The sequence below is a fragment of the Grampus griseus genome (genome assembly GCF_964374135.1).
Source record: "Grampus griseus genome assembly, chromosome: 5".
Lineage (NCBI taxonomy): Eukaryota > Metazoa > Chordata > Mammalia > Artiodactyla > Delphinidae > Grampus > Grampus griseus.
Genome location: NC_138998.1, coordinates 10,820,006 through 10,844,221, shown reverse-complemented (window position 1 = coordinate 10,844,221; position 24,216 = coordinate 10,820,006). Strand labels below are relative to the sequence as shown.

Below are 24,216 nucleotides of genomic sequence, written 5' to 3'. Positions count from 1 at the left end.
TCCTACACCATGATCAAGTGGGGTTTATTCCAGGAATGCCAGGATTCTTCAATATACGCAAATCAATCAATGTGATACACCATATTAACAAATTGAAGGAGAAAAACCATATGATCATCTCAACAGATGCAGAGAATGCTTTTGACAAAATTCAACACCGATTTATGATAAAAACCCTGCAGAAAGCAGGCATAGAGGGAACTTCCCTCAACATAATAAAGGCCATATATGACAAACCCACAGCCAACACCGTCCTCAATGGTGAAAAACTGAAAGCATTTCCTCTAAGATCAGGAACAAGACAAGGTTGCCCAGTCTCACGACTCTTATTCAACATAGTTTGCAAGTTTTAGCCACAGCAATCAGAGAAGAAAAGGAAATAAAAGGAATCCAAATTGGAAAAGAAGAAGTAAAGCTGTCACTGTTTGCAGATGACATGATACTATACATAGAGAATCCTGAAGATGCTACCAGAAAACTACTAGAGCTAATCAATGAATTTGGTAAAGTAGCAGGATACAAAATCAATGCACAGAAATCTCTGGCATTCCTATACACTAATGATGAAAAATCTGAAAGTGAAATCAAGAAAACACTCCCATTTACCATTGCAACAAAAAGAATAAAATATCTAGGAATAAACCTACCTAAGGAGACAAAAGACCTGTATGCAGAAAATTATAAGACACTGATGAAAGAAATTAAAGATGATACAAATAGATGGAGAGATATACCATGTTCTTGGATTGGAAGAATCAACATTGTGAAAATGACTCTACTACCCAAAGCAATCTACAGATTCAATACAATCCCTATCAAACTACCACTGGCATTTTTCACAGAACTAGAACAAAAAACTTCACAATTTGTATGGAAATACAAAAGACCCCGAATAGCCAAAGCAATCTTGAGAAAGAAAAATGGAGCTGGAGGAATCACGCTCCCTGACTTCAGACTATACTACAAAGCTACAGTAATCAAGACAGCATGTTACTGGCACAAAAACAGAAAGATAGATCAATGGAACAGAAATCCCAGAGATAAACCCACGCACATATGGTCACCTTATCTTTGATAAAGGAGGCAGGAATGTACAGTGGAGAAAGGACAGTCTCTTCAATAAGTGGTGCTGGGAAAACTGGACAGGTACATGTAAAAGTATGAGATTAGATCACTCCCTAACACCATACACAAAAATAAGCTCAAAATGGATTAAAGACCTAAATGTAAGGCCAGAAACTATCAAACTCTTAGAGGAAAACATAGGCAGAACACTCTATGACATAAATCACAGTAAGATCCTTTTTGACCCACCTCCCAGAGAAATGGAAATAAAAACAAAAATAAACAAATGGGACCTAATGAAAAACTTTTGCACAGCAAAGGAAACCATAAACAAGACCAAAAGACAACCCTCAGAATGGGAGAAAATATTTGCAAATAAAGCAACTGACAAAGGATTAATCTCCAAAATTTACAAGCAGCTCATGTAGCTCAATAACAAAAAAAGTCACCCAATCCAAAACTGGGCAGAAGACCTAAATAGACATTTCTCCAAAGAAGATATACAGACTGCTCCACATGAAAGAATGCTCAACATCATTAATCATTAGAGAAATGCAAATCAAAACTACAATGAGATATCATCTCACACCAGTCAGAATGGCCATCATCAAAAAATCTAGAAACAATAAATGCTGGAGAGGGTGTGGAGAAAAGGGAACACTCTTGCACTGCTGGTGGGAATATGAATTGGTACAGCCACTATGGAGAACAGTATGGAGGTTCCTTAGAAATCTACAAATAGAACTACCATATGACCCAGCAATCCCACTACTGGGCATATACCCTGAGAAAACCATAATTCAAAAAGAGTCATGTACCAAAATGTTCATTGCAGCTCTATTTACAATAGCCAGGAGATGGAAACAACCTAAGTGTCCATCATCGGATGAATGGATAAAGAAGATGTGGCACATATATACAGTGGAATATTAGTCATAAAAAGAAACGAAATTGAGCTATTTGTAATGAGGTGGATGGACCCAGAGTCTGTCATACAGAGTGAAGTAAGTCAGAAAGAGAAAGACAAATACCGTATGCTAACACATATATATGGAATTTAGGGAAAAAAAATGTCATGAAGAACCTAGGGGTAAGACAGGAATAAAGACACAGATCTACTAGAGAATGGACTTGAGGATATGGGGAGGGGGAAGGGTAAGCTGTGACAAAGCGAGAGAGAGGCATGGACATATATACACTACCAAACGTAAGGTAGATAGCTAGTGGGAAGCAGCAGCATAGCACAGGGAGAGCAGCTCGGTGCTTTGTGACCACCTAGAGGGGTGGGATAGGGAGGGTGGGAGGGAGGGAGATGCAAGAGGGAAGAGATATGGTGACATATGTATATGTATAACTGATTCACTTTGTTATAAAGCAGAAACTAACACACTATTGTAAAGCAATTATACTCCAATAAAGATGTAAAAAAAAAAAAATTAAGCAGCACATCCACTACAGTTTTTGAGCAGGATTATCAGCAAAACTGACTTTGCCAAGAGTGAGTTGGGAGGTTATGGGGGAGAAGTGGAGAAGGGGGACTGGGAGAAGCAGAATTCCAACGGAAAAAGGCGGTTTCAACAATCCAGGTAAGACATGAGGGCTTCCACCAAAGAAGGGGTGATGGGAAATGAGTCGTTTAATGAGTGTGTGTTAAAAGAAGATATGAATAGATTCTGTGACTTTACGAAATCTCTCTCTCTCACACTCACACACACACACACACACACACACACCCCTTCCTTTATGGTAAGCTAGCATTTTCTCCTAGGACTCCAACATAATGCAAAGGAAAGGAAGTTTCCCATGTAGCAGAAAGGGACAGAAGTGATGGAGCAGAGAGGTACGGGGTTTGCAGCAGTTCCCTCGGAGGAGGAGTCCTATGCCTGCTCTATGGGTCACATATGCCCACCTCTAAGTCTTTCCAACCAAGAGCCTCCCTAGAAGATGAATAAACCACAGCAAAGACACGGCAGAGGTAGTTAGCTGCCTCTCAGTATCCATGCTTCTCTTCATCCTTAGAAACAACCCTGCTAGCTAAAACGCTCCAAGCCAAGCCTTTCTTGCTACCCACGACTATGCCCGGGGTCAGTGTGAAAACACCTCCCCAGTCTTCTCTGTACAAAGAGAAACTGTGTTCAGCTGTAAGCCTGAGATCAAGAGACTTAAATTCAAAGAATGAGAGAACCAGCAATGAAAGAGAAGCAGCGTGTTGCCTGGGACTTCTGGGTAGACTCTTTCAAATACAAGGGGCAAACGTCCTTTCCCCTTCCTCTTTTCCTGAAATACAGATGAGATGGCTTGAGCGTCTGGAGCTATCCTGGACAATGAGGTGACTCCGAGGATGGGACTCACACACTAGGATTGAGCAATAAATACGACACTGGATCTCAGATGACCCTGGACTCAGGGCATCCACCTAGACTGCCTAATTCAGGTCTTCTTTCAGGTGAGAGAAAGTACTCTTGTGTGTTTCGGCCACTGTTTTTTAGCCCTGTGTTACTTGCAGCAAAAGGAAATTCCTGGCTGATACAGGATGAGGCCATTATTTTGTGTACAAGGCAATATAAATTTCAGAATTTTAGGTTGGAGAAGTTCATTTGTATATTTTTTTACGGGCTTGGGGTGGAGCCAGATTGAAGAGGAACCTACCTGAACTAATACATTGCCTCACATGTCAATTTCTTTCCAACAACTGCTCTCAGGAGAGCCCGCTACAGGTGCCTGCAGCCACCCTGGATGACTGCCCAGGGTCAGTGTGTGAAAACACCTCCCAGTCGTTTCTGTATAAAGAGAATCTTCGCTCAGTTGGCTTGAGCCTGAGATCAAGAGACTTAAATTCAAAGAATGAGAGAACTTAGAAGACACACCATGATTTTCAGAAATAGAAAAGGCCCATCACCTTCTCTGCAGTACAGTGCTTTGCCAAAAGGCTGTGGAATGCACTTGAGGCCAGTAACAAATTGATGAACACATGGTATTTTGTTTATTTTACTTCCATTTAAACCACTTCTTCAAAGTGAGGCTTCCTAAAGCCAGCTGATCACTGCCTTAATTGAAGCAAAGAGGCACCCTTTCCTCTAGTGCCTAAGGAAGTTCTAAATGGAAACATGAATAAACAAGCAAATGAATAAATGATCAAACTAATTAAGGCACTCGAGGATGGGGAAGGAGAGAGAGCTGGAGGGAGGCTTACGCCCGGCAGCGGAGGGAGGACAGCTGGGGAGCTCACCTTCTGGAAGGTCCTTCAGAGGAGACCCAGTGCTGTGGCCTCCCATGAGGCCCTTCGGAATGCAGCGATCAAGCTAGGGAGGGCCAGGGAGGGACAGAAAAAAATGTCAGCCTCAGGCACCTCTCTTAGGAACCCCATTTCCTCCTAGAAGCACCAAGCTGAGTGCATTTTAGTCATTTGGAATCCTAGCACAAGTGCCCGTCCTGTACCTGCCAGGTGGCAAGGTGGGGACCACAACTCTCCAACGGCTGAGCGCTGTAACTTCAGGAGCCCCGAGAAGGGGCTGCCGACTCTGAAACTACTTTCTCCGCCTGGCTGATGACTCAGACCACAGCTTCCCCCCTCAGCAGGACTGCCAGATTTAGCAAATAAAAATACAGGACTCCCAGGCCCATTTGAATTTCAGATAAACAAATAATCTGTTTCAGTGAAGTGTGTCCCAAGGTTTACATGGGACAGAGTGATGCTTAAAAAAAACGATCTGAAATTCAACTTGAACTGGGTGTCCTGTATTCTGTCTGCCAACCCTACCTTTAGGGCTTCAACTCCACAAGGATCTTTCACCAGGCAGAAACGAAAACTCGTCTATGGCCTGGACTCCTCAGCACCTCTCTCTTGGTGTGATGGGCATGGTTCCCTTACACACATTTCAAGAAGCTCCCCCTGTGTGATGAGCCCCAAGCAGAAAAACCCAAGCTATGGGAGTATTTCTAAGCAGAACTACTTGAACATCCAAAGATCATAAATCTCGAAGCCTATCAGGCATCCACTTCTCAGCGTGAATAAGTCCATCAGATTCTCAGGGGGAAGTTTTCCTAGAAGGGAAGGGGGGGACAGGAAGTCACACTGGGAAGGGGAAGAGAAAAGGAGGAAAGTAGGGTGGGCAGGGGGTGTCCCCAGGCGAGGAAAGCTAAGTCAAAATGTTCAAGAGAAACGTCACCGCTGGCTGGGGACCAAACCCTGTTGCCTGGCAACATAAGAGGCCTACCCGTGTTGACAAAACTGGTAGCAAAAATACATCCCATACTCTGATTTTCTTCAACTGAGAAATCAGTCACCCTGCTGCTCCCTCTAGGGAATGCCAGTGGTTTACAGGAGGGGGAGGGAAGGGCGATCCATGTGGAAGCAGCAATTTCACTGATTTTATTGATAATAGACGGAAGGGGGGATGGAGGCGGGGGAGGGAAGAAAGAAAAGACAAAGAGAAACATCCAAGGAGCCTCATGGTTTCAGATTCGGGACAGAACTCCACATCCTGCTTCCCCTCCTGTGGTGACAAACCACATCTGTCAGCTTCAAGCAGCACTTATGGGAATCAGCCAGGCCTCAGCAAAAGGCCATTGAAAGGAAAAGGGGACTGTCCCTGAGAAGCCCCCAACAGACCAGGCATCGGCGGGGGGCGCGGGGGCAGCACCCCCAGCATCATACTGCCCCGCTGAGACCCTGCTGGCCACTAGCCCCATTCCTGGCTTCCTGCTGCCCACCAGGCAGGAAGGGGTCAAATGCAGGTGGTCCTCGCACCACAGAAGAGAAAACCTCAGATCTGCCACACTCCCTCTCCAGTCATGGGAGAGTGGAGGATGCTGGAAGCACAGCCAGCCCAGCAGGAGGGGCAACGGCTCCAAAGGGGGTTGGGTCCTTCTGGAAGCCTCGAGACCTGCTCTATGTCAGGAGCCTTCACCCTGGGTCAGAGGCTGCCCCTCGTCTCCCCACTGACCCCATCTTGACGCAAGATTCTAGGCCTCCCAATGTGGCTGCTTCTTCCCTGGAATCTCCAGCCAAGACTGCAAGTCAGGGCGGTCCTGCGGGCCAAGGAGGGTTAATAGCACATCCCCCTCCTGCCGTAAATCACCAGGGACTCTGCTTCGGGACAGGTGCCCCCGTCACCCAGCGGCCTGCCCTCAGCCCGGGTGCACGGGTGATGCAGTTCCCAGGAACTGGCCTGTGGCCGCCCAGTGGGAATGTGACCAGGATCACAGGGACGGACGTCACTGACCTGGCCCTCCTCACGCAGACAGCTGCCACCCAGGCAGGCACAGGCTCAGGAGAAACAAAAGTGACCGGGAAAGAGGGAGGCAGGACGAAAGTGCACTCAGGTCCCAGGAGGGGAAGAAGTTTCAAGGGGCCACCAATGAATTGGCAAGAGCCTCCCAGGTGCCCCAGGGCAGCAGAGGCAGGGAAATAACTGCAGATGAGCCCAGCATCTCCCCTTAGCCCTACGAGTCGAGTATTTCTCTTACCTGTTCCCATAAGACGTGTCAGGACATGGTCAGGTTTTCAACAGTCCCTAAATACTGTCAGAGTGCCAGCACCAGGCTGCAGGCAACAGCCAGAAGCAGGGAGATGGGGGTTCAAATCTTCGCTCCTCTCCACGGGGTCTGTGGTCTGGGCACGTTCCCTTACCTCCCAAAGCCTTAGTTATCGTCTCCTCCGTGTGACGGCAGTAATGATACCATCGCCTGGCCACCTTCCGTCAGGCCCCAGTGGGTTCATCTCTATAAGGGACCCACCCCTGCAGGCCCAGGCACCCCACAGATCCAAATAAATGAGGGCCGTGGGAGCCCCTTGAATAACCTTTCTCTAAGCCTCAGTTTCCTCCACTGCAGCAGGTTTTTTTAAAAGTACTGCCCTTCTTCCCTGGTGGCGCAGTGGTTGAGAGTCTGCCTGCCGATGCAGGGGACACGGGTGGGCCCTGGTCCAGGAAGATCCCACATGCCACGGAGCGGCTGGGCCCATAAGCCACGGCCGCTGAGCCTGCGCGTCCGGAGCCTGTGCTCCGCAACGGGAGAGGCCACAACAGTGAGAGGCCCGCATACCGCATAAAAAAAAAAGTATTGCCCTGGTGCTTGGGAAAGTGCCTGGTGTACAAAGAGCGTTACAACAACCCTCCTTCCCCTCCATCCTTGACCTCTGATGGCTCTGTCCACATCCTGTCTTCCCGGAAACAGTCACCTCTGTGCTGTCCACGCCCAGAGCCCCCCTGCAACGTGCCTGCATCACTGCGAGGCTCCCACTCGGGCACCAGGTGCTGCTAGAACTTTCAGGGGAGGAGAAGCTCACCACCTTCTCCCAGGGCTACACCCAACTGCGCTTCAACTGCCTGCTGCCTCTTCGGGTCACAGCCTTGGAGTTCTCATGACTCACTCTTGGCAGCTGGTAACCACTGAATCCGATCCAGCCCCCTCCACGTCCTCCCAGATCAGATCACAGCACGGGAAAGGCGCATGTGAAGGCCCAAGTGATGGTCTCTGGGCTGCGAGGCTCGTTTCCTCATCTGTATTATGGGGACACGTGGTGCCTGAGACACCGCTGGACCTCCATGCGGAGCTGCCACCAGTACGGACCCGACATGTGGCATCAGTGCCCCATCAGTTTCTCCAACACAACCTGAGCCCACACGCAAGAGCCACCACGGCTACTCTACCCAGGCAGGAGGCTAGGCTGAGGCTGCACCCTCCCTCATCGGGCCATGCGGTTCCCTCCCTGCCTGGTCCTTCAGCTGCCCGAAGCCCCACCACACAGCCCTGGAGCTGACGGACTCAGGCCAGGTCCCGTCCACGCCGGCTCCACCCTCAGATTGCGGCTCCTCTGTCCTTTACCCAGACTGTCTCATACTCAGGGGCCCAGGTGTGTTTCCAAAGCTTTACACACATGCACACACACCCCGTGACCTCACTCCACCGGCCTCCTCCACACACTGTCTACACCTGTGCCATCTATACCTGTTCTCTAACAGATGTTCCTCCCCACCGGGCTCTCCACCTGTTGAGTACGTTGATCCTCATTATTCAATGGATCCCATATTTGTGAATTTGCCTACCCGCTATGATTTATTTGTAACCCCAAAATCAGCATTTACTGCACTTTTGGAGCCATTCACGGACCAGCCCAGAGAAGCAAAACAAATGTGAGTCTTGATGTGCACGATGCCAGCTGAGGCCAAGCAGAGAGGACCCCCTGCCTTCTCTTCCGGCTGTCAGGTTGCAAACACCCATCCTTCTCACGGTCTACGGAGTGCCATGTTTTTCACGTTTTTGTGCTTTTCATTAGTGGTTCCTCTCTAAGGTGGCCCCCAAGCCTAGTGCTGAGTGCCGTCTGGGGTCTTCCCTAAGCACAGGACAGCTGTGACGTGCCTTACAGAGAAAATACGTGTTTCAGATGAGCCACTTCCAGGCGTGAGTCATCATGCCGTTGGCCATGCGTTCACGGTTAATGAATCAACAATACAGTACATTCAGAAAAAGGAAGAGGAAATGTGCAGATCCGTACAAGACGCTGCTCCAGTAAGCGCTCACGTCAAGACTGTAGGGCAAGATGAGGCCATGGAAACGCAGCTAAATGTGTGGCAACAACGCCTGAGAGGTCACGACACAAGCACAATACGGTGTGGGGCTGAAAGCCAGAGAAATTTTTGGTTCCCTCACCCAGGGGCAGGGAAATGTTCATCCCTTCTGGGCTAGTGTTTCATTGTAAAGAAACACTGTAGAGAATTAATAAGACATACAGATTAAAGAAGGTGCCTTTAAAGAGAAACATACATAAAACAAAATTGTGTTTGATGAAATTGTGACCAGAGGCTCTCAGGAACAACCCTGTTTCCCTGGGAGCAATGCTTCACTCCGTTTCTCAAATGAAGGGGGAACCACACACACACACACACACACACACACACACACACACACACACACACACAGACACACACACACACACACACACACACACACACAGACACACACACACACACACACACGAATCCAGAGCAGTAACAAAGATTCTACTTTTGCCCAAAACATTCCATCCCACACAACTTTTATAAGACTGCTAAGAGGGGACTGTCAGCTCTACGGGACACAGTCTTTCTTCTGTTCTTGACAAGTGGCTAAAATAGTGCATGACACTTAGTAGGAACACTGAAAATATCTGTCGAATGAAAGAAAATAATGAATTAGAAGAAAAAAAATTCATGGACAAGTAGAGTATAATCTGTATTGACATACACTTGCATTTTCGTCCCATCTCTGCAAAGTCCCAGGCTTCCTGTTCTCCACTTAGGGAAGGTCTTCTGTAAACAAAATCAACGTCCAGATTTCCCAACAACAGAAGACTATGATAGTGATTAACATAAGAATTCAGGGGATTATCTGACATATTTGACTTACTCCTTTCATTGGAAACATGACTTCCCTTCCATTCAAGGTCCCCGCCACTCATCCGTTTGGGCTTGGAGGGCTTTCCATCAGTCGCAAGGTAAGTCAGCTATCCCCTCATCGTCATTTTCGATCCTCTGCCACGTTTTATCTTCACAAGCAACTTGGTATGTACCAACCCTGCCTGGGGTCACCCTTCTGTCTCTACATCTTCCATATCCCCTCCCAGCCAGCAGAGGACTGTTTCTTCTTCCACCCACAGGGTATCTTTTTGCGGTGGCGGTGGTGTATTTGCTTTGTTTTTTAACATAGCAGATCCACCTTGGAGATATAATATTTGATAGAAAAATACATCTGGAATAATAACTTAACATTCATTTTCTTTCATCCAAATGCTTTATATGAACTAACTTAATCACTGTGGTAAACTGCAAAAATGGCAGTAATACTTTGCAGGTATTTTTTGCAGGTGGAGTTTATTTTTTCCCTACCTCTTGCTTTTGGACGAGTCATGTGACTTACTCAGACCGGCAGGACATTAACAAATGTGACGCAAGCAGAGGCTTGGAAAGGGCTTGCCGTTTCTGTTCCTAGAATCCCAGCACCATATGAAGAAGCCCACACTAGCCTGTTGGATGAGATGCACGTGGTCCAGCCACCCGACACCTCAGCTGACAACAAGTCAACCGCTTGACAGATAAAGCCATCCCAGGTCAGCCAGCGCCCCAGCCAACCCACCACCTGACTGCACATTCATGAGATCGGCCAAAACCTAAGTTCAGAAAACTTGCCCAGCAAAATTATGAGCTAAATAAATGTATTAAGCCACTGAGTTTGGTTTGTTTCACAGCAACAACTAACTGATACACAATTCCATTTTAGAGATGAAGAAATTAAAGCACAAACGTTAAGTAACCTGCAGAGGTCCCATAGCTATTAAATGGTAAAATGGGATTAAAAGCCAGGCAGTCTGGCTCAGAGGCCAAGCTTTGCCAGTGGTCCTACAGTTAAGTCAGCTAAGTTTCAAACATTTCCCCAACCACTTACTTCCCCCAAAGGAGGTTAAAGCACGTGGACTTACCTGGTCCCATAAACACAAAACGGGCAACCGTCAGCACTGAATAACCCTCACTATTTTGCATTTATGCTGCCCTTCAGGGTTCCAAAGTCTCCTGACACATTCCAATCATTTCAAAATCCGAAGGTCCGGGCTTCCCTGGTGGCACAGTGGTTGAGAGTCCGCCTGCCGATGCAGGGGACACGGGTTCGTGCCCCGGTCTGGGAAGATCCCACATGCCGCGGAGCGGCTGGGCCCATGAGCCATGGCCGCTGGGCCTGCGCGACCGGAGCCTGTGCTCCGCAACGGGAGAGGCCACAACAGTGAGAGGCCCGCGTACCGCAAAAAAAAAAAAAAAAAAAAAAAAATCCGAAGGTCCACCGATGGATGAACGAATAACAAAATGTGGTCTACACATACAGTGGAACGTTATTCAGCCTTAAAAAGGAATGAAATTCCAACACAGGCTACAACATGGATGAACCTTGAAGACATTATGCTAAGTGACAAAAGCCAGTCACAAAAGGACAAACTCTGCACAACTCCTTACATGGGGTACTTAGAGGAGTCAAATTCAGAGACAGAAAGTAGGACAGTGGTTGCCAAAGGCTGGGGGAAGGGAGGAGTGGGGAGTAATTATTTAATAAGTACAGGGTTGCAGTTGGGAAAATGATAAAGTTCTGAAGGCGGATGGTGGTGAGGGTTACACGGCAATGTGAATGTACTTAATGCTACTGAATCGTGTACTTAAAAACAGTTAAAACGGTAAATCCTATGCTACATACAGTTTACCACCATTTTTTAAAAAGGAAAAAAATCACAAGGGTTGGAACAGGCAGTGATAAAATGACAGGCCCGGGGCCACTGTTGGACTAGTTAGAACACAGGGAGCAGAGAAAGCAAGAAACTGTCTTCCATTCAAGTTTGCTGAGTCACACAGGCTCCACGCCCACCCACCCCCCTTCAGAATGTCCCCCGCCACACACTGAAGGCCAGATGGGCTGGCAGATATGTCAAAGCCACCTTAAAAACAAGCTCTGGCTCACGGACAAAACCCTCAAATAAATCAAAGCCAGTTTCCTGCCCCCACCTGGCCCAGGAAAAAAAACAAGTGCTCTGCCCACTCTTGGCGGAATGTGGATTGGGTTTTCAAGATCACAGAACTGGATCTGACTCCTGGTAGGAAAATGAGTTGACATCAGGAACAATAAAGTCAGTGCAAATTTCTGATGATCAGACACAATTCCTACTGGCCCAACAATCACAAGCCTTTGTAAACGCTTTATGGAAAACCAAGCTGTAGAAGTCTTTTCCTTTGAAGTCTCCGCTGTTCGCTGAGACTCTGGATGGATGGACAGGAGCTTTCCAGACATTATAAAACCATCACTACAGTATTACCGCTTCTTTTTTTTTTTTTTTAAAGGAGGTATACATCAAATATTAACAGAAGGTATGGGGACTTATTTTCTTCTTTTTGTCTATTTTCTGAACTTTCTACAATCTTTTTTTTAGTGAAACCAAAATCTAAGATCATACAGGGATTCCATCATCAAACATTAGCTCATTTAAGTCCTAAGGACACCTCAGGACTCTCACGGTCCATGACCATCACTGTTTCACTGTTTTCAGATCACTGTTTCCACAGAGACGAGGATGCTGAGGCTCTGAGAATGCAGACACACTTGGAGGAGACGCACTTGGAGGAGACGCTTTGAAGCCATGTCTCAGAGACCATCCCTGCTACACACAGTCAGAGGGGTTTGTATATACAGAAAGGAAGGGGTGGGGGCAAGACCAGAGGAAGAAAACAGGAAGCCCTACTTGGCAGCCCCCTTCACCACCAGGAAGGTCAGAGACAGACTCAGCCTCCTGGCCAAGCCCAGACGGCCCACCGTCCGCAGAGATAAAAAGTGACATCCTCACCCAGCCTCAGCCTGTGAGCGCCCTTCCAGTTCCTCGGCCAGAGACCAACAAGGTCCCTTGGGGCTAAGGGGTAGGGGTCACGCTGAGCCTTTTCTACCCTTCTTCCTGCCCACCTGCGAGAAGGCAGGAGTTTAAGGGGGGGTTTGCAGGCATAATGCCAGGCAGGATTCCCTCAACATTCATCCTGGGCTCTGCCAGCTGACAGAGAGTCACTCAGCCCGAGAGTCTGTATCACCTGATGAGGCCTGATGACTCAGTGACTTGACCACGGGACTCAGTAACTGCACGGTAATTGTCCTCACTGGCCAAGAGATGAGAGGAAGGCGCAAAGCCACACTTCACTGCTGCTCAGCAGTGGGACCCTCCCAACGTAGCTCCCTCCTACCTCTTTTTCCATCAAAGAGGATTGGGGTGAGGAACAAAAAGGGAGTGGTGTGAAATCTATTCCAGGTGTGTCACAGCCAACTGGAGACCCACCCACCAAATGAGATTTGAACAAACCCAACCCAGATGAAGCTGGATTTGCCAGTCATGCTCCTATCCCTCTGCAGGGAAGAAGTCGCGAGTAAAGCGGCAATGGAGAGGGAAAGCTCGGGATGCCAACGGAAGGCCGGGAGCCTCATCATTCACTCATTGGTTCATTTGTTTGTTTCCTCAAGACGGAACACCTTCTGTATGCTGGCAATGACCCAAACAGACCAAATTCCCTGTCTGGGAATTTGTGGAGTTTCACTACTATAAACAAGTAAACAATAACAGGTCGGGGGTGAGAACTGCTATGAAGAAAAAGCCAATCAAGGAATGAGGGCTGGGGTGGCAGAGATGGTGGGCTGGCAGTTGTCATTTAAATGTTAGCCCAGGAAGGCCTTGTTGATAAAGTGAAAGCTGAAGGAGATGGAGTGGACCGTGCAAACCCTATGGTTAAGACAACAAGAAACAGGGGGAGCAGCAGGTTCAAAGACTCTGAGGTAGGAGCATATATGACATCCGTTCAGCCAGAGGAGGGTAAGGCCCATCAGCTGGGGCTGGTGGCTAAACGGCCAACCTCCAGAGGCCCCTGAACACAAAGGTCCCTTTCCCAGCTCTGCTCCAGAATCTGAGCTCAGGGGACCCAGTGGGGAAACTCCCGTGGGGAAGCCACTGCAGAGGCTCCAAGGGGATGCTTTCACAGACCACTATGACATCACCCGACGGCATGGGGACATGGATGTTCTTATACAGATATTTGTGTCCTCAAAGGGACCGTAAATCCAAGTGTTGAAGACTTTCAGAAGAGGAGGTTTCATGACCTCCTCAGCACTGACCCAATGTTTACATTCAATTATCAGAAATTTCTCCTCAAACCTAACCAGAAGCCTTCTCACTGCAAGGTCAAGACCACTACCACCCTGGGCTATGGTGGGTGAGACACATCGCCAACGTGGGGCACTTTGGAGGGAGGATGCCTTAGGGTTGGGGAGCTTCTGGGGACTGGTGAGCACCTTCTGGAGAAGGGCTCCTTCTCTCTAGAAAGCTGCAGCCTGGGTGGGAACAGAGGGAGGCGGAGAGAAGGACGGCTGCTCAGGCTTGTTGCAGGCCACCAAGTCATGGGCACTTGGATGTTGTACAGTCCAGGGCAGCAGGACAGGGAAGGAAGGGTTTCGGGCAGCTGGTCTGTCTAGGAACAAAGGCCACATTATCTGGAAGGTTCCAACCAGAAAGCTCAGTTCAGCATGCAGAGTGCAAAACTCAAATACGTAGCTAGAATCTCGGCAGAACCACCAAAGCGTCAAGGGGATGAGAAATCTGAGGGGTGCGCGGAACGGGGCAAGGAAGAGGAATGCCCGAGTCCTGGCCCCTTATCCTCGATGGCTCCCGTCTTAACACATTCCTGGGGCTTCACTTCCCAAGGGCTCGCTTTCCCATCGCCTCCCCCACCCCCGCCCCAGCCCAACAGCACACTGCGCACACACAGTGGGGGCCTGCCGTGGTACCTGCACTCACTGAGCATCCACTTACAGGAAGAGACCCTGGGAGGCGACAGCATCTTCTGTCACATAACACACAGCAGGGACAGGAACTCAACCGGGACCAGCTCCTCAAGAGTCACCTGAGCAGGAAGCCCCAGTGTGGGCCAAGGAGTGTGAGAGCCCCCAGCCCAGGGCCTGGCACACAGCAGGTACCACCATGTGTTGGGAGCTCTTTTCCTTCCCATTCACAGGGCCTGCATCTCAGGCTGGGAAGTCCTCACATCGGTGACGATCCAAGGAAGACACTCTGAAACCAGCAGCCCCGGCAGTTGCCTGACCACAGCCCCTCTGCCGCCCCTTTTCTGGTCTTGGTTCCTCTGTTGCCTATTTGGGCTCTCAGGACAAAGAACCAATGTTCCAAGAGAAGCAGATGGCTAATTTCTCCCAAACCAGGGAGGAGAATACGAGGGAGGGAGTGTTCCTCCTGCTGTCCGACAGGCAGTCATCAGGGAGGGCGGAGGACAAGCCCGATGTTCTAAGCACAGCCTCTGGTCCAGCCGCCTGGGAGGTGGACCTGGGTACCAGTTCCAGCAGTAAGGCAGCGCCCACTGGTAGGGGCAACCAAATGCCAGCACGCTCACCCTACTAATAGTACCAAGAGCGGGAGTGAAAGCAACCTGTGGAGGGGAGGAAAACAAGGGGCTGACTCCAAACGCACCTGTGGACAAAGCCACGGCTGTCCCGTGCCCCTGAGCTTCAGCAGGAGGCCCACAAGTCAGAGGTGCGCCCATGGCGCGGGGTGGGGTGATGGGCAGAGCAGGAGAGCTTACCTGCCTCGCCACCCTCCGTGCCTCCCAGTAGGGCTTCGAGTCTTCCACAGCTTTGCCAATTTTCTTCACCAGCTCATCCAGTTTCACTGTTGCCTCAACAAGAACAGAGCGGAACTTCTGACGAATGTCCTGCAGACAGGAAATTGAGGACACAGTTCAGGCTTAAGAAGGAACGTGCGGAAATCTGCTTTACTTAACCGGAAGCACCCAGAAGGGCTTCCACTCGGCCTACAAGCCCCTGATTTCATGCCTTTACAAGACGGTGTCTAGAGCACCACCATCCAAGAGAACCTTCCACGATGCTGGAGTGTCCTATGAGCTGCACTGGTCAGTATGACAGCCACTGACCACACATGGCTACTGAACACTTGACACTGACTAGCAAGACTGACGAACTGAGTCTTTAACTTATTTCATTTTAAGTAACTATATTTAAATTTAAACAATGTGGCCAGTGACTACCTCATTGGACAATGCAGGTTAGACTGAAAGGCTCCATCCAGGGGAAGATGCCCAGTCCGGCCACGCCTGGCAGCTTCACTCCCTAATGATGGCACCATTTGCTACACTCCCATGATGTCCCCACCCGTGCAACGTGGTCAACATTAAACAGCGGGTACACATTTCCCACATGCCAAACCCTGTGCTAGGCCTTGGGCTTGGTCCCTGCTTTCAGGGCACTTCCAGTCTGGTGGGTGAGGGAGGCATTTACAGCCCAACCCAGCGAGTCTGAGCCAGGATGGGACCAGTACAGGTGCCGTGGAACCCAGGGCAGAGAACCTCACCAGGCCAGGTCAGGCGGGCAGGGGGAGGGGGGCGAGGTTAGAGGGAGACTCGCAGGAAACTTCCAGGGGTTACTATCTGCACAGAAGCCTGAATCATGGATGGGCACCTGGGGAGGAGACAAAATACTGAGTCCAGAGCAGGTGGCAGACCAGCGCCCACCGGGTGGGGGGAGGGAGTAGTGTGGCGTTTTCCAGAGACTGAAGGAAGCTGGACGTCTGGAATGCAGAGAATGGCTAGAGATAAGGGCGGCCACCCCTCCCAGAGATGCCACGAGCAAGGTGGCCTGCATAAGAGTTTGGGAGAAAAGAACAGGCAGGTGGGCGGTGCCAGGGTTAACCACGTTGTGAAAGTCAGGAAACCAGATCCATGGATGCCACAAGGAGGAAAAAAAAATTAAAATGACAACATTTAGTCCCAGGTCTAGGAGGACATGTTGGATGGTCGGTGAGGGCTTCAGAGACCCCACGTCCCTCCCCTCTACTCCTCTGCCCTCGGGCACTGGCCTATCACAGCCATGCCTCAGGGTGTGTGCGGGCATTTGAGAGCAGAAGTGGGTGCCCAGGGAAAGAGGAACAACACATGATCATCAGCCATGGGGCTGCCCCAAGAGCAGCCGGCTGCACTGCTGGTAAAACACGTGAGCTTCGCTGGCTACAAAGGGGCTGCCTCGCTATCTGAAAACTATTTCTAAACATAAAATTATATGGGCCTCTTGGGCCAACAGGATGGCTCATGGGGGTGAGGAAGGCCCCGATCACTTCTAATTTCCTTTCCCCCATCATCTCATACCCTGGGTTTTCTAGATGGGTTTGAAAGTGCCAGGGCTGCAGCATATGAAGACATGGCCTTTGTCTTGTATGGGAGCTTCTCAGCTCCTGAGTCCCATCCTACTTCTGACAGAGGCCTTGGTTGCTTCCCCCAGGCCTGTATCCTCCTCATTATCATAATTTTCTCTGCCTTCCCTCCTATCTGGCCAGGCTTGCAGTCACGTGCTACAGCTACAGCTGCCGAAGACGGAACAAGGCTAGGCTTGTCCTCCAGAGGACGCGCCACAGATGCATGCAGGCCGCCAGGGACAAGCAAAGCTCCACCGAGCTTCTGTTAGACTTGACTTCCTGTACGTGGGAGGTAACAGGTTGTCTAGAGCTCGGGATTTGTATCAGAGAGATGGATCTAATCCTGGTTAAACCTCTTTCTGTGAGGTCCCCATCAGGTAACTTCCTTATGAATAATTTTTAGTACCTATAAAATGGTGACTTTCCATCTCATAGGGAGGGCTGTTGGAAGGAATAAGAGAGAATGCAAACATAAAACACCTACTAGTTCCTGGGCACACGGCAGGTATTCAATAAATGCACACAATTCTTTTCCCCCCGGCATAAAAAGAGACCCACGATCCTATTAAACACCACCAAGGGGGTGGCTCTGAGGCAGGGGGAGCTGACGTGAGGGCGGGAATAACCTGCTACCGTGTGGGCAGAGGCTTGGCAGACGCACCGACACACATGGCTGAATCCTCCCACTCAGCACCCTGGTGGGGAAGGGGCCAGCACCACGTCCAGACCACAGGTGGGAACACCAGGGGCCAAATCAGTCAGCGTGTGACCCAGGGCAGGTCACGCCATCACTCTGCACCTCCTCTGGGAAATGAGAACTGTGCCCCAAACCAGTGGCCTATGGGCCCACAGGCTTAGGGCCTTCAGCCGCTACGCTGTGTACTAAATGTCAGGAAAAATCGTATATTTTTTTAAATGCGGATGCTCACATTTCTCGTAAAAAAAAAAAAAAAAAAATTTTTTAAATCAGATGATCTGGCCAAACTGGGCCCCCATTCCTACTTGGCAACCACTGGCTAGAAGTAAAGGAGAAGACACCCCTTAGAGACTGTCCTTTCCAGTCCCCACGTCCTGTGCCTGAGCCACACCCAGCCTGCTTCACTCACTGAGCTCCCCTGCCAGGCCCTCAGAGACTTCTGATTTGCCCAGAGCTATTCTGGGCACCAGTGCCTATAAGCCACCTGCCTGCATGAGGCGGGTACAGGGAACAGATGGACAGTTTCCCTTGGGGCAGACACTTACAGATGCTTTCATTCCATCAGCATATGCAATCACTAACAACCTTACCAGGTCGGTGCTATGGTTGTTCCTTTTTTTCTTAATTGAAGTATCGTTGATTTTCAGTGTTGTGTTAGTTTCAGGTGTACAGCTCAGGTGCACAGCACAGTGATTCAGCTATACATGTCTATCTATTCTTTTTCAGATTCTTTTCCATCACAGGTTATTACAAAACCTTGAGTATAGTCCCCTGTGGGTGCTATGGTTGTTATCCACATTTTACAAAGAGGGAAACTGAGGCACAGAGCAACTAGGTAGCTTGCTGAAGGTCGCAAAGCTGGGAAACAGCTCAGCCAAGATTTAAACTCAAGCGGTAAATAAATAAGCACCGTGCAGTGTGATAAGTACTAAGACCTCGGTCTACACACTGCAGTGAACACACAACCAGGAAGGACACACCCAGAGAAAGCACCATTCCAGCCAGGCCTTGGATGGAGGAGGATTTCACCAGACAGAGAAGGGGGCATCGAAGGACCAGCAAAGAAGGGTGGCAGGTGGGAGGGCTGGTGGGACGGAGGAAGGAAAGGCACGTGGGCCACACTGAGGCCTTTGAACTCTATCCCACACGCAATGGGAGACAGGGTGGGTTTCTCGTGTGAGTCTCAATTTACTTGCCACATGCCTGTCGTCAGCAATGCTTGAAGAATTCTCTACCACAAAAAACAAAAGTTCGCATCGTTCCCTGGATGGCATGTCTGTGAATAGATCTTTCCTAGCTGTAACAGTGTAAACGCCGAACACTGACAACAACGCAGTCCTGCTGGGAGGGACGGGGGTGGCGGAGGACACAGGAGGAAGGAGACTAAAGCCTCATCTTCCATAGGGGGTGTCCGCAGATAAGAACTAAAACTAGGGCTTCCCTGGTGGCGCAGTGGTTGAGAGTCCGCCTGCCGATGCAGGGGACATGGGTTCGTGCCCTGGTCTGGGAAGATCCCACATGCCACAGAGCGGCTGGGCCCGTGAGCCATGGCCGCTGAGCCTGCGCGTCCAGAGCCTGTGCTCTGCAACGGGAGAGGCCGCAACACTGAGAGGCCCACGTACCGCAAAAAAAAAAAAAAAAAAAGAACTAAAACTAAAAAGTCAAGAAGTAGCCACACAAAGCCTACTGTTTAGAGTCACAGAAGTAACAGAATCCAACAGCACATTAAAAGGGTCAGACACCACGATCAAGTGGGGTTTATCCCAGGAATGCAAGGATTCTTCAATATACGCAAATCAATCCACGGGATACACCATATTAACAATCTGAAGGATAAAAACCATATGATCATCTCAGTAGATACAGAAAAAGCTTTTGACAAAATTCAACACCCATTTATGATAAAACCTCTCCAGAAAGTAGACACAGGGGGAACTTACCTCAACATAATAAAAGCCATACACCACAAACCCACAGCCAACATCGTCCTCAACGGTGAAAAACTGAAAGCATTTCTTCTAAGATCAGGAACAAGACAAGGATGTCCACTCTCACCACTATTAGTCAACATAGTTTTGGAAGTCCTAGCCATGGCAATCAGAGAAAGAAAAGAAATAAAAGGAATCCAAATTGGAAAAGAAGAAGTTAAACTGTCACTGTTTGCAGATGACATGACACTATACATAGAGACTCCTAAAGATGCCACTAGAGTCACAGATGTAAATACCTAAAGAATCAGCTAAAATATGTTAAACTGATCAATTAAATTGCCTCTAAGGGAGAAATAAATGGGGATGGGGTGGGGGGAGGGTGTTGTCTGTTTTATTTTGTTTTCTGCCCTTTTTAAAATTGTAGTAAAATATCACGGTGGATTTTTAAGCAGAGGCATCACCAGATCAAATCTGGGTTTTACCAAAGAGTGGACTGGGGTCTTCATTTGAGTCTGGTCGGCAGATTCAGGGACCACCAGCCTGGTCAAGCGTGTGACCATCAAAGGGTGTTGGGCCCAGGAAATATGATTTGACGTCAGCGTCTCCCTCTATAAAAGAGGCTGTGTTGCCAGAGAGGATGACGCATGGCTGGCCGACAGCCAAGCACCAACAACTTATTCATCCAAGACGTGTTAAAAGCTAAACATAAAGCCAGCCTTCTTCCTGATAAAAGAGTGGGCCTAGTTCTGGTACCATCCCACAAAGGGTCATGGCTACCTGAGTAATAATTCACTACAAATGCTGGGGTGTGGGAGCCCACAAACCAAAACCTTTCCTGCCTACCCAACATAATAGCCCTGATTTTCCCAGGCCTCACCCTGGTCCCAGAACTGGTCCCATGCCTGGCCAATCAGTCGGGGATACTCCTAGCCTCAGGGATTGCTGAGGGAGGGCACGGGACTGATCAGAACCAGTAAGATTTCATTCTGGGACTTTTCTGAAACTGTTAGAGGAACTTTTTGCACTGAGATGGCTGAGAAGATGGAATGAAAGCTGGAGCAGACTGCAGCCATCTTGGCACCATGAGGGCAGAGCCTGCCAAAGGCAGGGAGGGAGTCCCTATGACACTTTGAGCTCTTGGTCCTAGCAATGCTTTACAGTCTAACCCCATACTCCACTCTCCTAGAGCCAAAATAATGCACACACACACCCAATTGTCCCCCCTCGCTTTATGTTGTGTTTAAGTTATTTGGAATTGAATTTCTACCATTTGCAACTGAATTAAGCTTTTAAAAAACTGAAAAATACTGTATGCCTTAAGGTAGTCATATTAATGTATTCAGGGAGGGGAAAGTCAATCCACAGTCTATAATGTGGCAAAGCACTGTAACTAAATACAGGTAACTGCTGGAGGGCTTCTGCCCCTGATAATAAAGCCATGCTTATGAGGAGCAGGGTCTGGGGAACTTAATTCAACCTACCCCGTATAAAGCATTTCTTTCTTTTTTTTTTTAATCCATCTTAAGGCCAGCTGGCCACAACTGAACTTGTGTTTTTTGCCTTATTTCCTAGTGCGAGAAAAGACTCGACCGTGGTTCTTTGTCTCCTACAATTACAGACAAATGTGTCTCCCAAGATCAGAATGGGGGCTGCTTCCAGGAGTGCCCAGGGAGGAGAGCCGGCTGTTTTCCCTACGGTAAGTGACCCATGGAGGGAAGCAGTTCAGAAGTACAAACACCTCAGGAGAACGAGTAGAGCTTTCACCAGTCAACAAAAATAAGCCACATACCAGCCAGGGCTGTTTACCAGCTGATTTTTTTTAGATCACCACTTGAAGGAGTTCTAAAAGGGCTCCCTCGGCCTGGATGAGGCCTCAGATCTTCCAATCTCAAAACTGTGTCACATCCACCAGGTGACTCAGACTGAGGGCAATTTCTTCACGCAGAGAACTGCTGAGGGTGGCAGTCTCCCTGTTTGAATATGTCAGTGTGTCAAAAATGCAGCGCCCTACCGGACAGGAACCTCAGCCCCACGAAACCAGCACCCGTGGGCCTTGGAAACAGCGGGCAGGGGTCACCACCCTGGGGACAATCCTGTTTTCTGGCCAATCCACTCACTCAAGCCTCGATGATCTCACCTGTAAGCTGAGAAGGGCAGCCTCTCCCCTTCACAAAGACGTCCCCAGAACCAAGCGAGATTAGGACACAATGTCAGTTTTTAAAAATAACTGTCCTACAAATTAAGGGTGACACCAAACTTCAAAAGATCCCTAGTAACGCCATTTATAAATACACTGCTTTCTGCTCATGGAAAGATTTCACAGGCATGATCTGAGACTCACAAGGACCCTGTAGGACAGGATGGCCAGGCTCAGCAAGAAGGGCGGTCCCCAGTCTCCAGATAAGAGACCTCAGCCCCAGGGGAGAAGTGCTGTCTTGACCTAAGGTCACACGCAGGGGAGCATCAGGCTAGCGTCAGGAGCACAGACCACTAGTCCTAAGTTCCATGTGTCTTTCCCTTCACCTCTGGCTCCCAAAGTCTGGTCCAGGGAACACAGGGGTAGGGACTGGGGGTTCCCTGAGACCTTTTCTGGGAGTCTGCAAGGTCAAAACCATTTTCATAATTGAGTTCGACTTAATTTGCCTCTTTCACCTTCATTCTCTCATGAGCGTTGAGTGGAGTTTCCAGAGACTACTTGAGCGGTGACATCAAGAGACAGAACGCAGAAGCAGAAGTGAGCATCCAGCTCGCCTATTAAGCCAGACATGAAAGAGACTCATAAAAACCATAAAATGACAGCTTTCTTTTCACAGGTTTCTTTTGGTTTGGGAAAACAGTTATTTTTGATAAGATATATTCTTTACGCTGACAGGTAATAGGCTTATTACTGTCATTTTTAATGAATGAATACAAGTGTTTAAAACAACTCTGTTTTAATCTCTAACACGGCAGATACTGTAGATGCTACCCACAAAAAACAAAAGCTCTGAAATGCTCAGTGATCACAGGAGTGTAAAAGGAACCTCAGGCCCAAAAGCAGCGGGCGAGGTTTGCAAGGCACAAATAAGAGACACGGATGTAGGGAACAAATGTATGGACACCAAGGGGGGAAAGCGGTGGGAATGTACTGGGAGATTGGGATTAACATATACACACTAATATGTATAAAATAGATAACTAATAAGAACCTGCTGTATAGCACAGGGAACTCTACTTCACTTTGCTGTACAGTAGAAACTAACACAACACTGTAAAACAACTATACCCCAATTAAAAAAAAAAAGAAGCATCGGGTCAGCTGGTACCACCAAACCACACCCTGCCCCTGGGCTGCCCTGCAGAGACCCTGCTGGAGGGAAACACCAGTGTATTTTCAGTAACAGAGAAGCAGCTATTCCTTCTCAGGCCTTCCCAAGAGGAGAAAGCCTCCATTTGGGGTCACTATCTCTTCATAGCCCTTCTTCACGTTTGCTAATCTCCTTTTTAAGAAAGGGGGAGTTAGGCTCAGAGCCCTCCCCAAAGGGAATCTGCTAGAATTTGATAGGCAAAACAATAAACCCACTGGAAACAAAAGAGCATTGCTCTGCAAAATCAGCAAGTGGGACCCTATGAGTTGGGCACGTCCATATGATTCTTCACTGAAGTGAAAGAGTGGCATTGACATATATACGCTACTAAATGTAAAATAAATAGCTAGTGGGAAGCAGCCACATAGCACAGGGAGATCAGCTTGGTGCTTTGTGACCGCCTAGAGGGGTGGGATATAGGGAGGGTGGGAGGGAGGGAGGGGAGACGCAAGAGGGAGGGGATATAGGGATATATGTACACATATAGCTGATTCACTTTGTTATACAGCAGAAACTAACACAACAATGTAAAGCAATTATACTCCAATAAAGATATTAAAAAAATAATAAAAAAGAAAATAAAATGTTAGAAAAAAAGCCTGCTTGAAACAAAGTTATTTCCCTTTGATGACTTTTCACTTCTGGTCATGAAGTCTCATTTTCAAACAAACTTAAGTACGAATGTGAATCCAGGAAAATACGGAATAAACAGTACATAAGAACTAGAACAAGGCAAAAATTAGGACAGAGGCAGAAGAACCAGAGAGTGGGGATGTAAAGTCTCTGTATCAGGAATGTTCCAGAATTCCACGATGAAAGGCACCCCCGGAAACACTCCAACTTCCTGACCAATTCTAAGGTACCTGAAACGTTTTTAATGTTACTACAATATGTTTTTTCCCCACCCATCCAATCTATTCTTTAACAGCACTTGTGGTAGCTACTAAAACACACAAAGAAACCACTTTCCTAGAGCTTCGGTGAAAGGGATCAAGTGTCCTCCAGGGCTGGCTGCTAGAACTTTCTGCAACAATGCAGATGTTCTGTATCTGTGTAGCTCACTACAGAGGCCACCGGCCACAGGCGGCTAAATGAAAACTTGAAATGTGCTTAGTGCAGCTAACTGGATTTTGTATTAAATTTTAATTTTTAAAGTGTACTTCAAATCGTCCCATGGGGCTAGTGGCTGCCATCCCGGACAGCACAGGTCCAGCTCCTGGACCCCAGATTTCACCCCGCTCCCCACTCGGAGAGATCACGCCACGCTCCTGGGTCCTCCTGCTGCCTTGTCTCCTTGCCTCTGCCTGGTTTTTCTTGCCACAAGGAGCGGCTGTCACAGCCCTGTGAGAAGGGCGGCCAGGACAATCTGATTTCACCTTCAGGAATTCTGCAGCAGAGGCAGAAGTGGAAAAACGGCGC

The 24,216-nt window shown here is 48.6% G+C and overlaps 1 protein-coding gene across 1 annotated transcript in view; it reads right to left on the bottom strand.

Annotated features, from left to right (window-relative positions):
• The window catches only part of SH3BP5 (SH3 domain binding protein 5), an 80,042-nt gene that overhangs the window by 36,739 nt on the left and 19,087 nt on the right, over positions 1–24,216 (bottom strand). Inside the window, exon 3 of the mRNA XM_082655083.1 lies at positions 15,201–15,329. Coding sequence (XP_082511209.1) covers positions 15,201–15,329 — 129 coding nt within the window. The remainder of the gene's footprint in view (positions 1–15,200; positions 15,330–24,216) is intronic.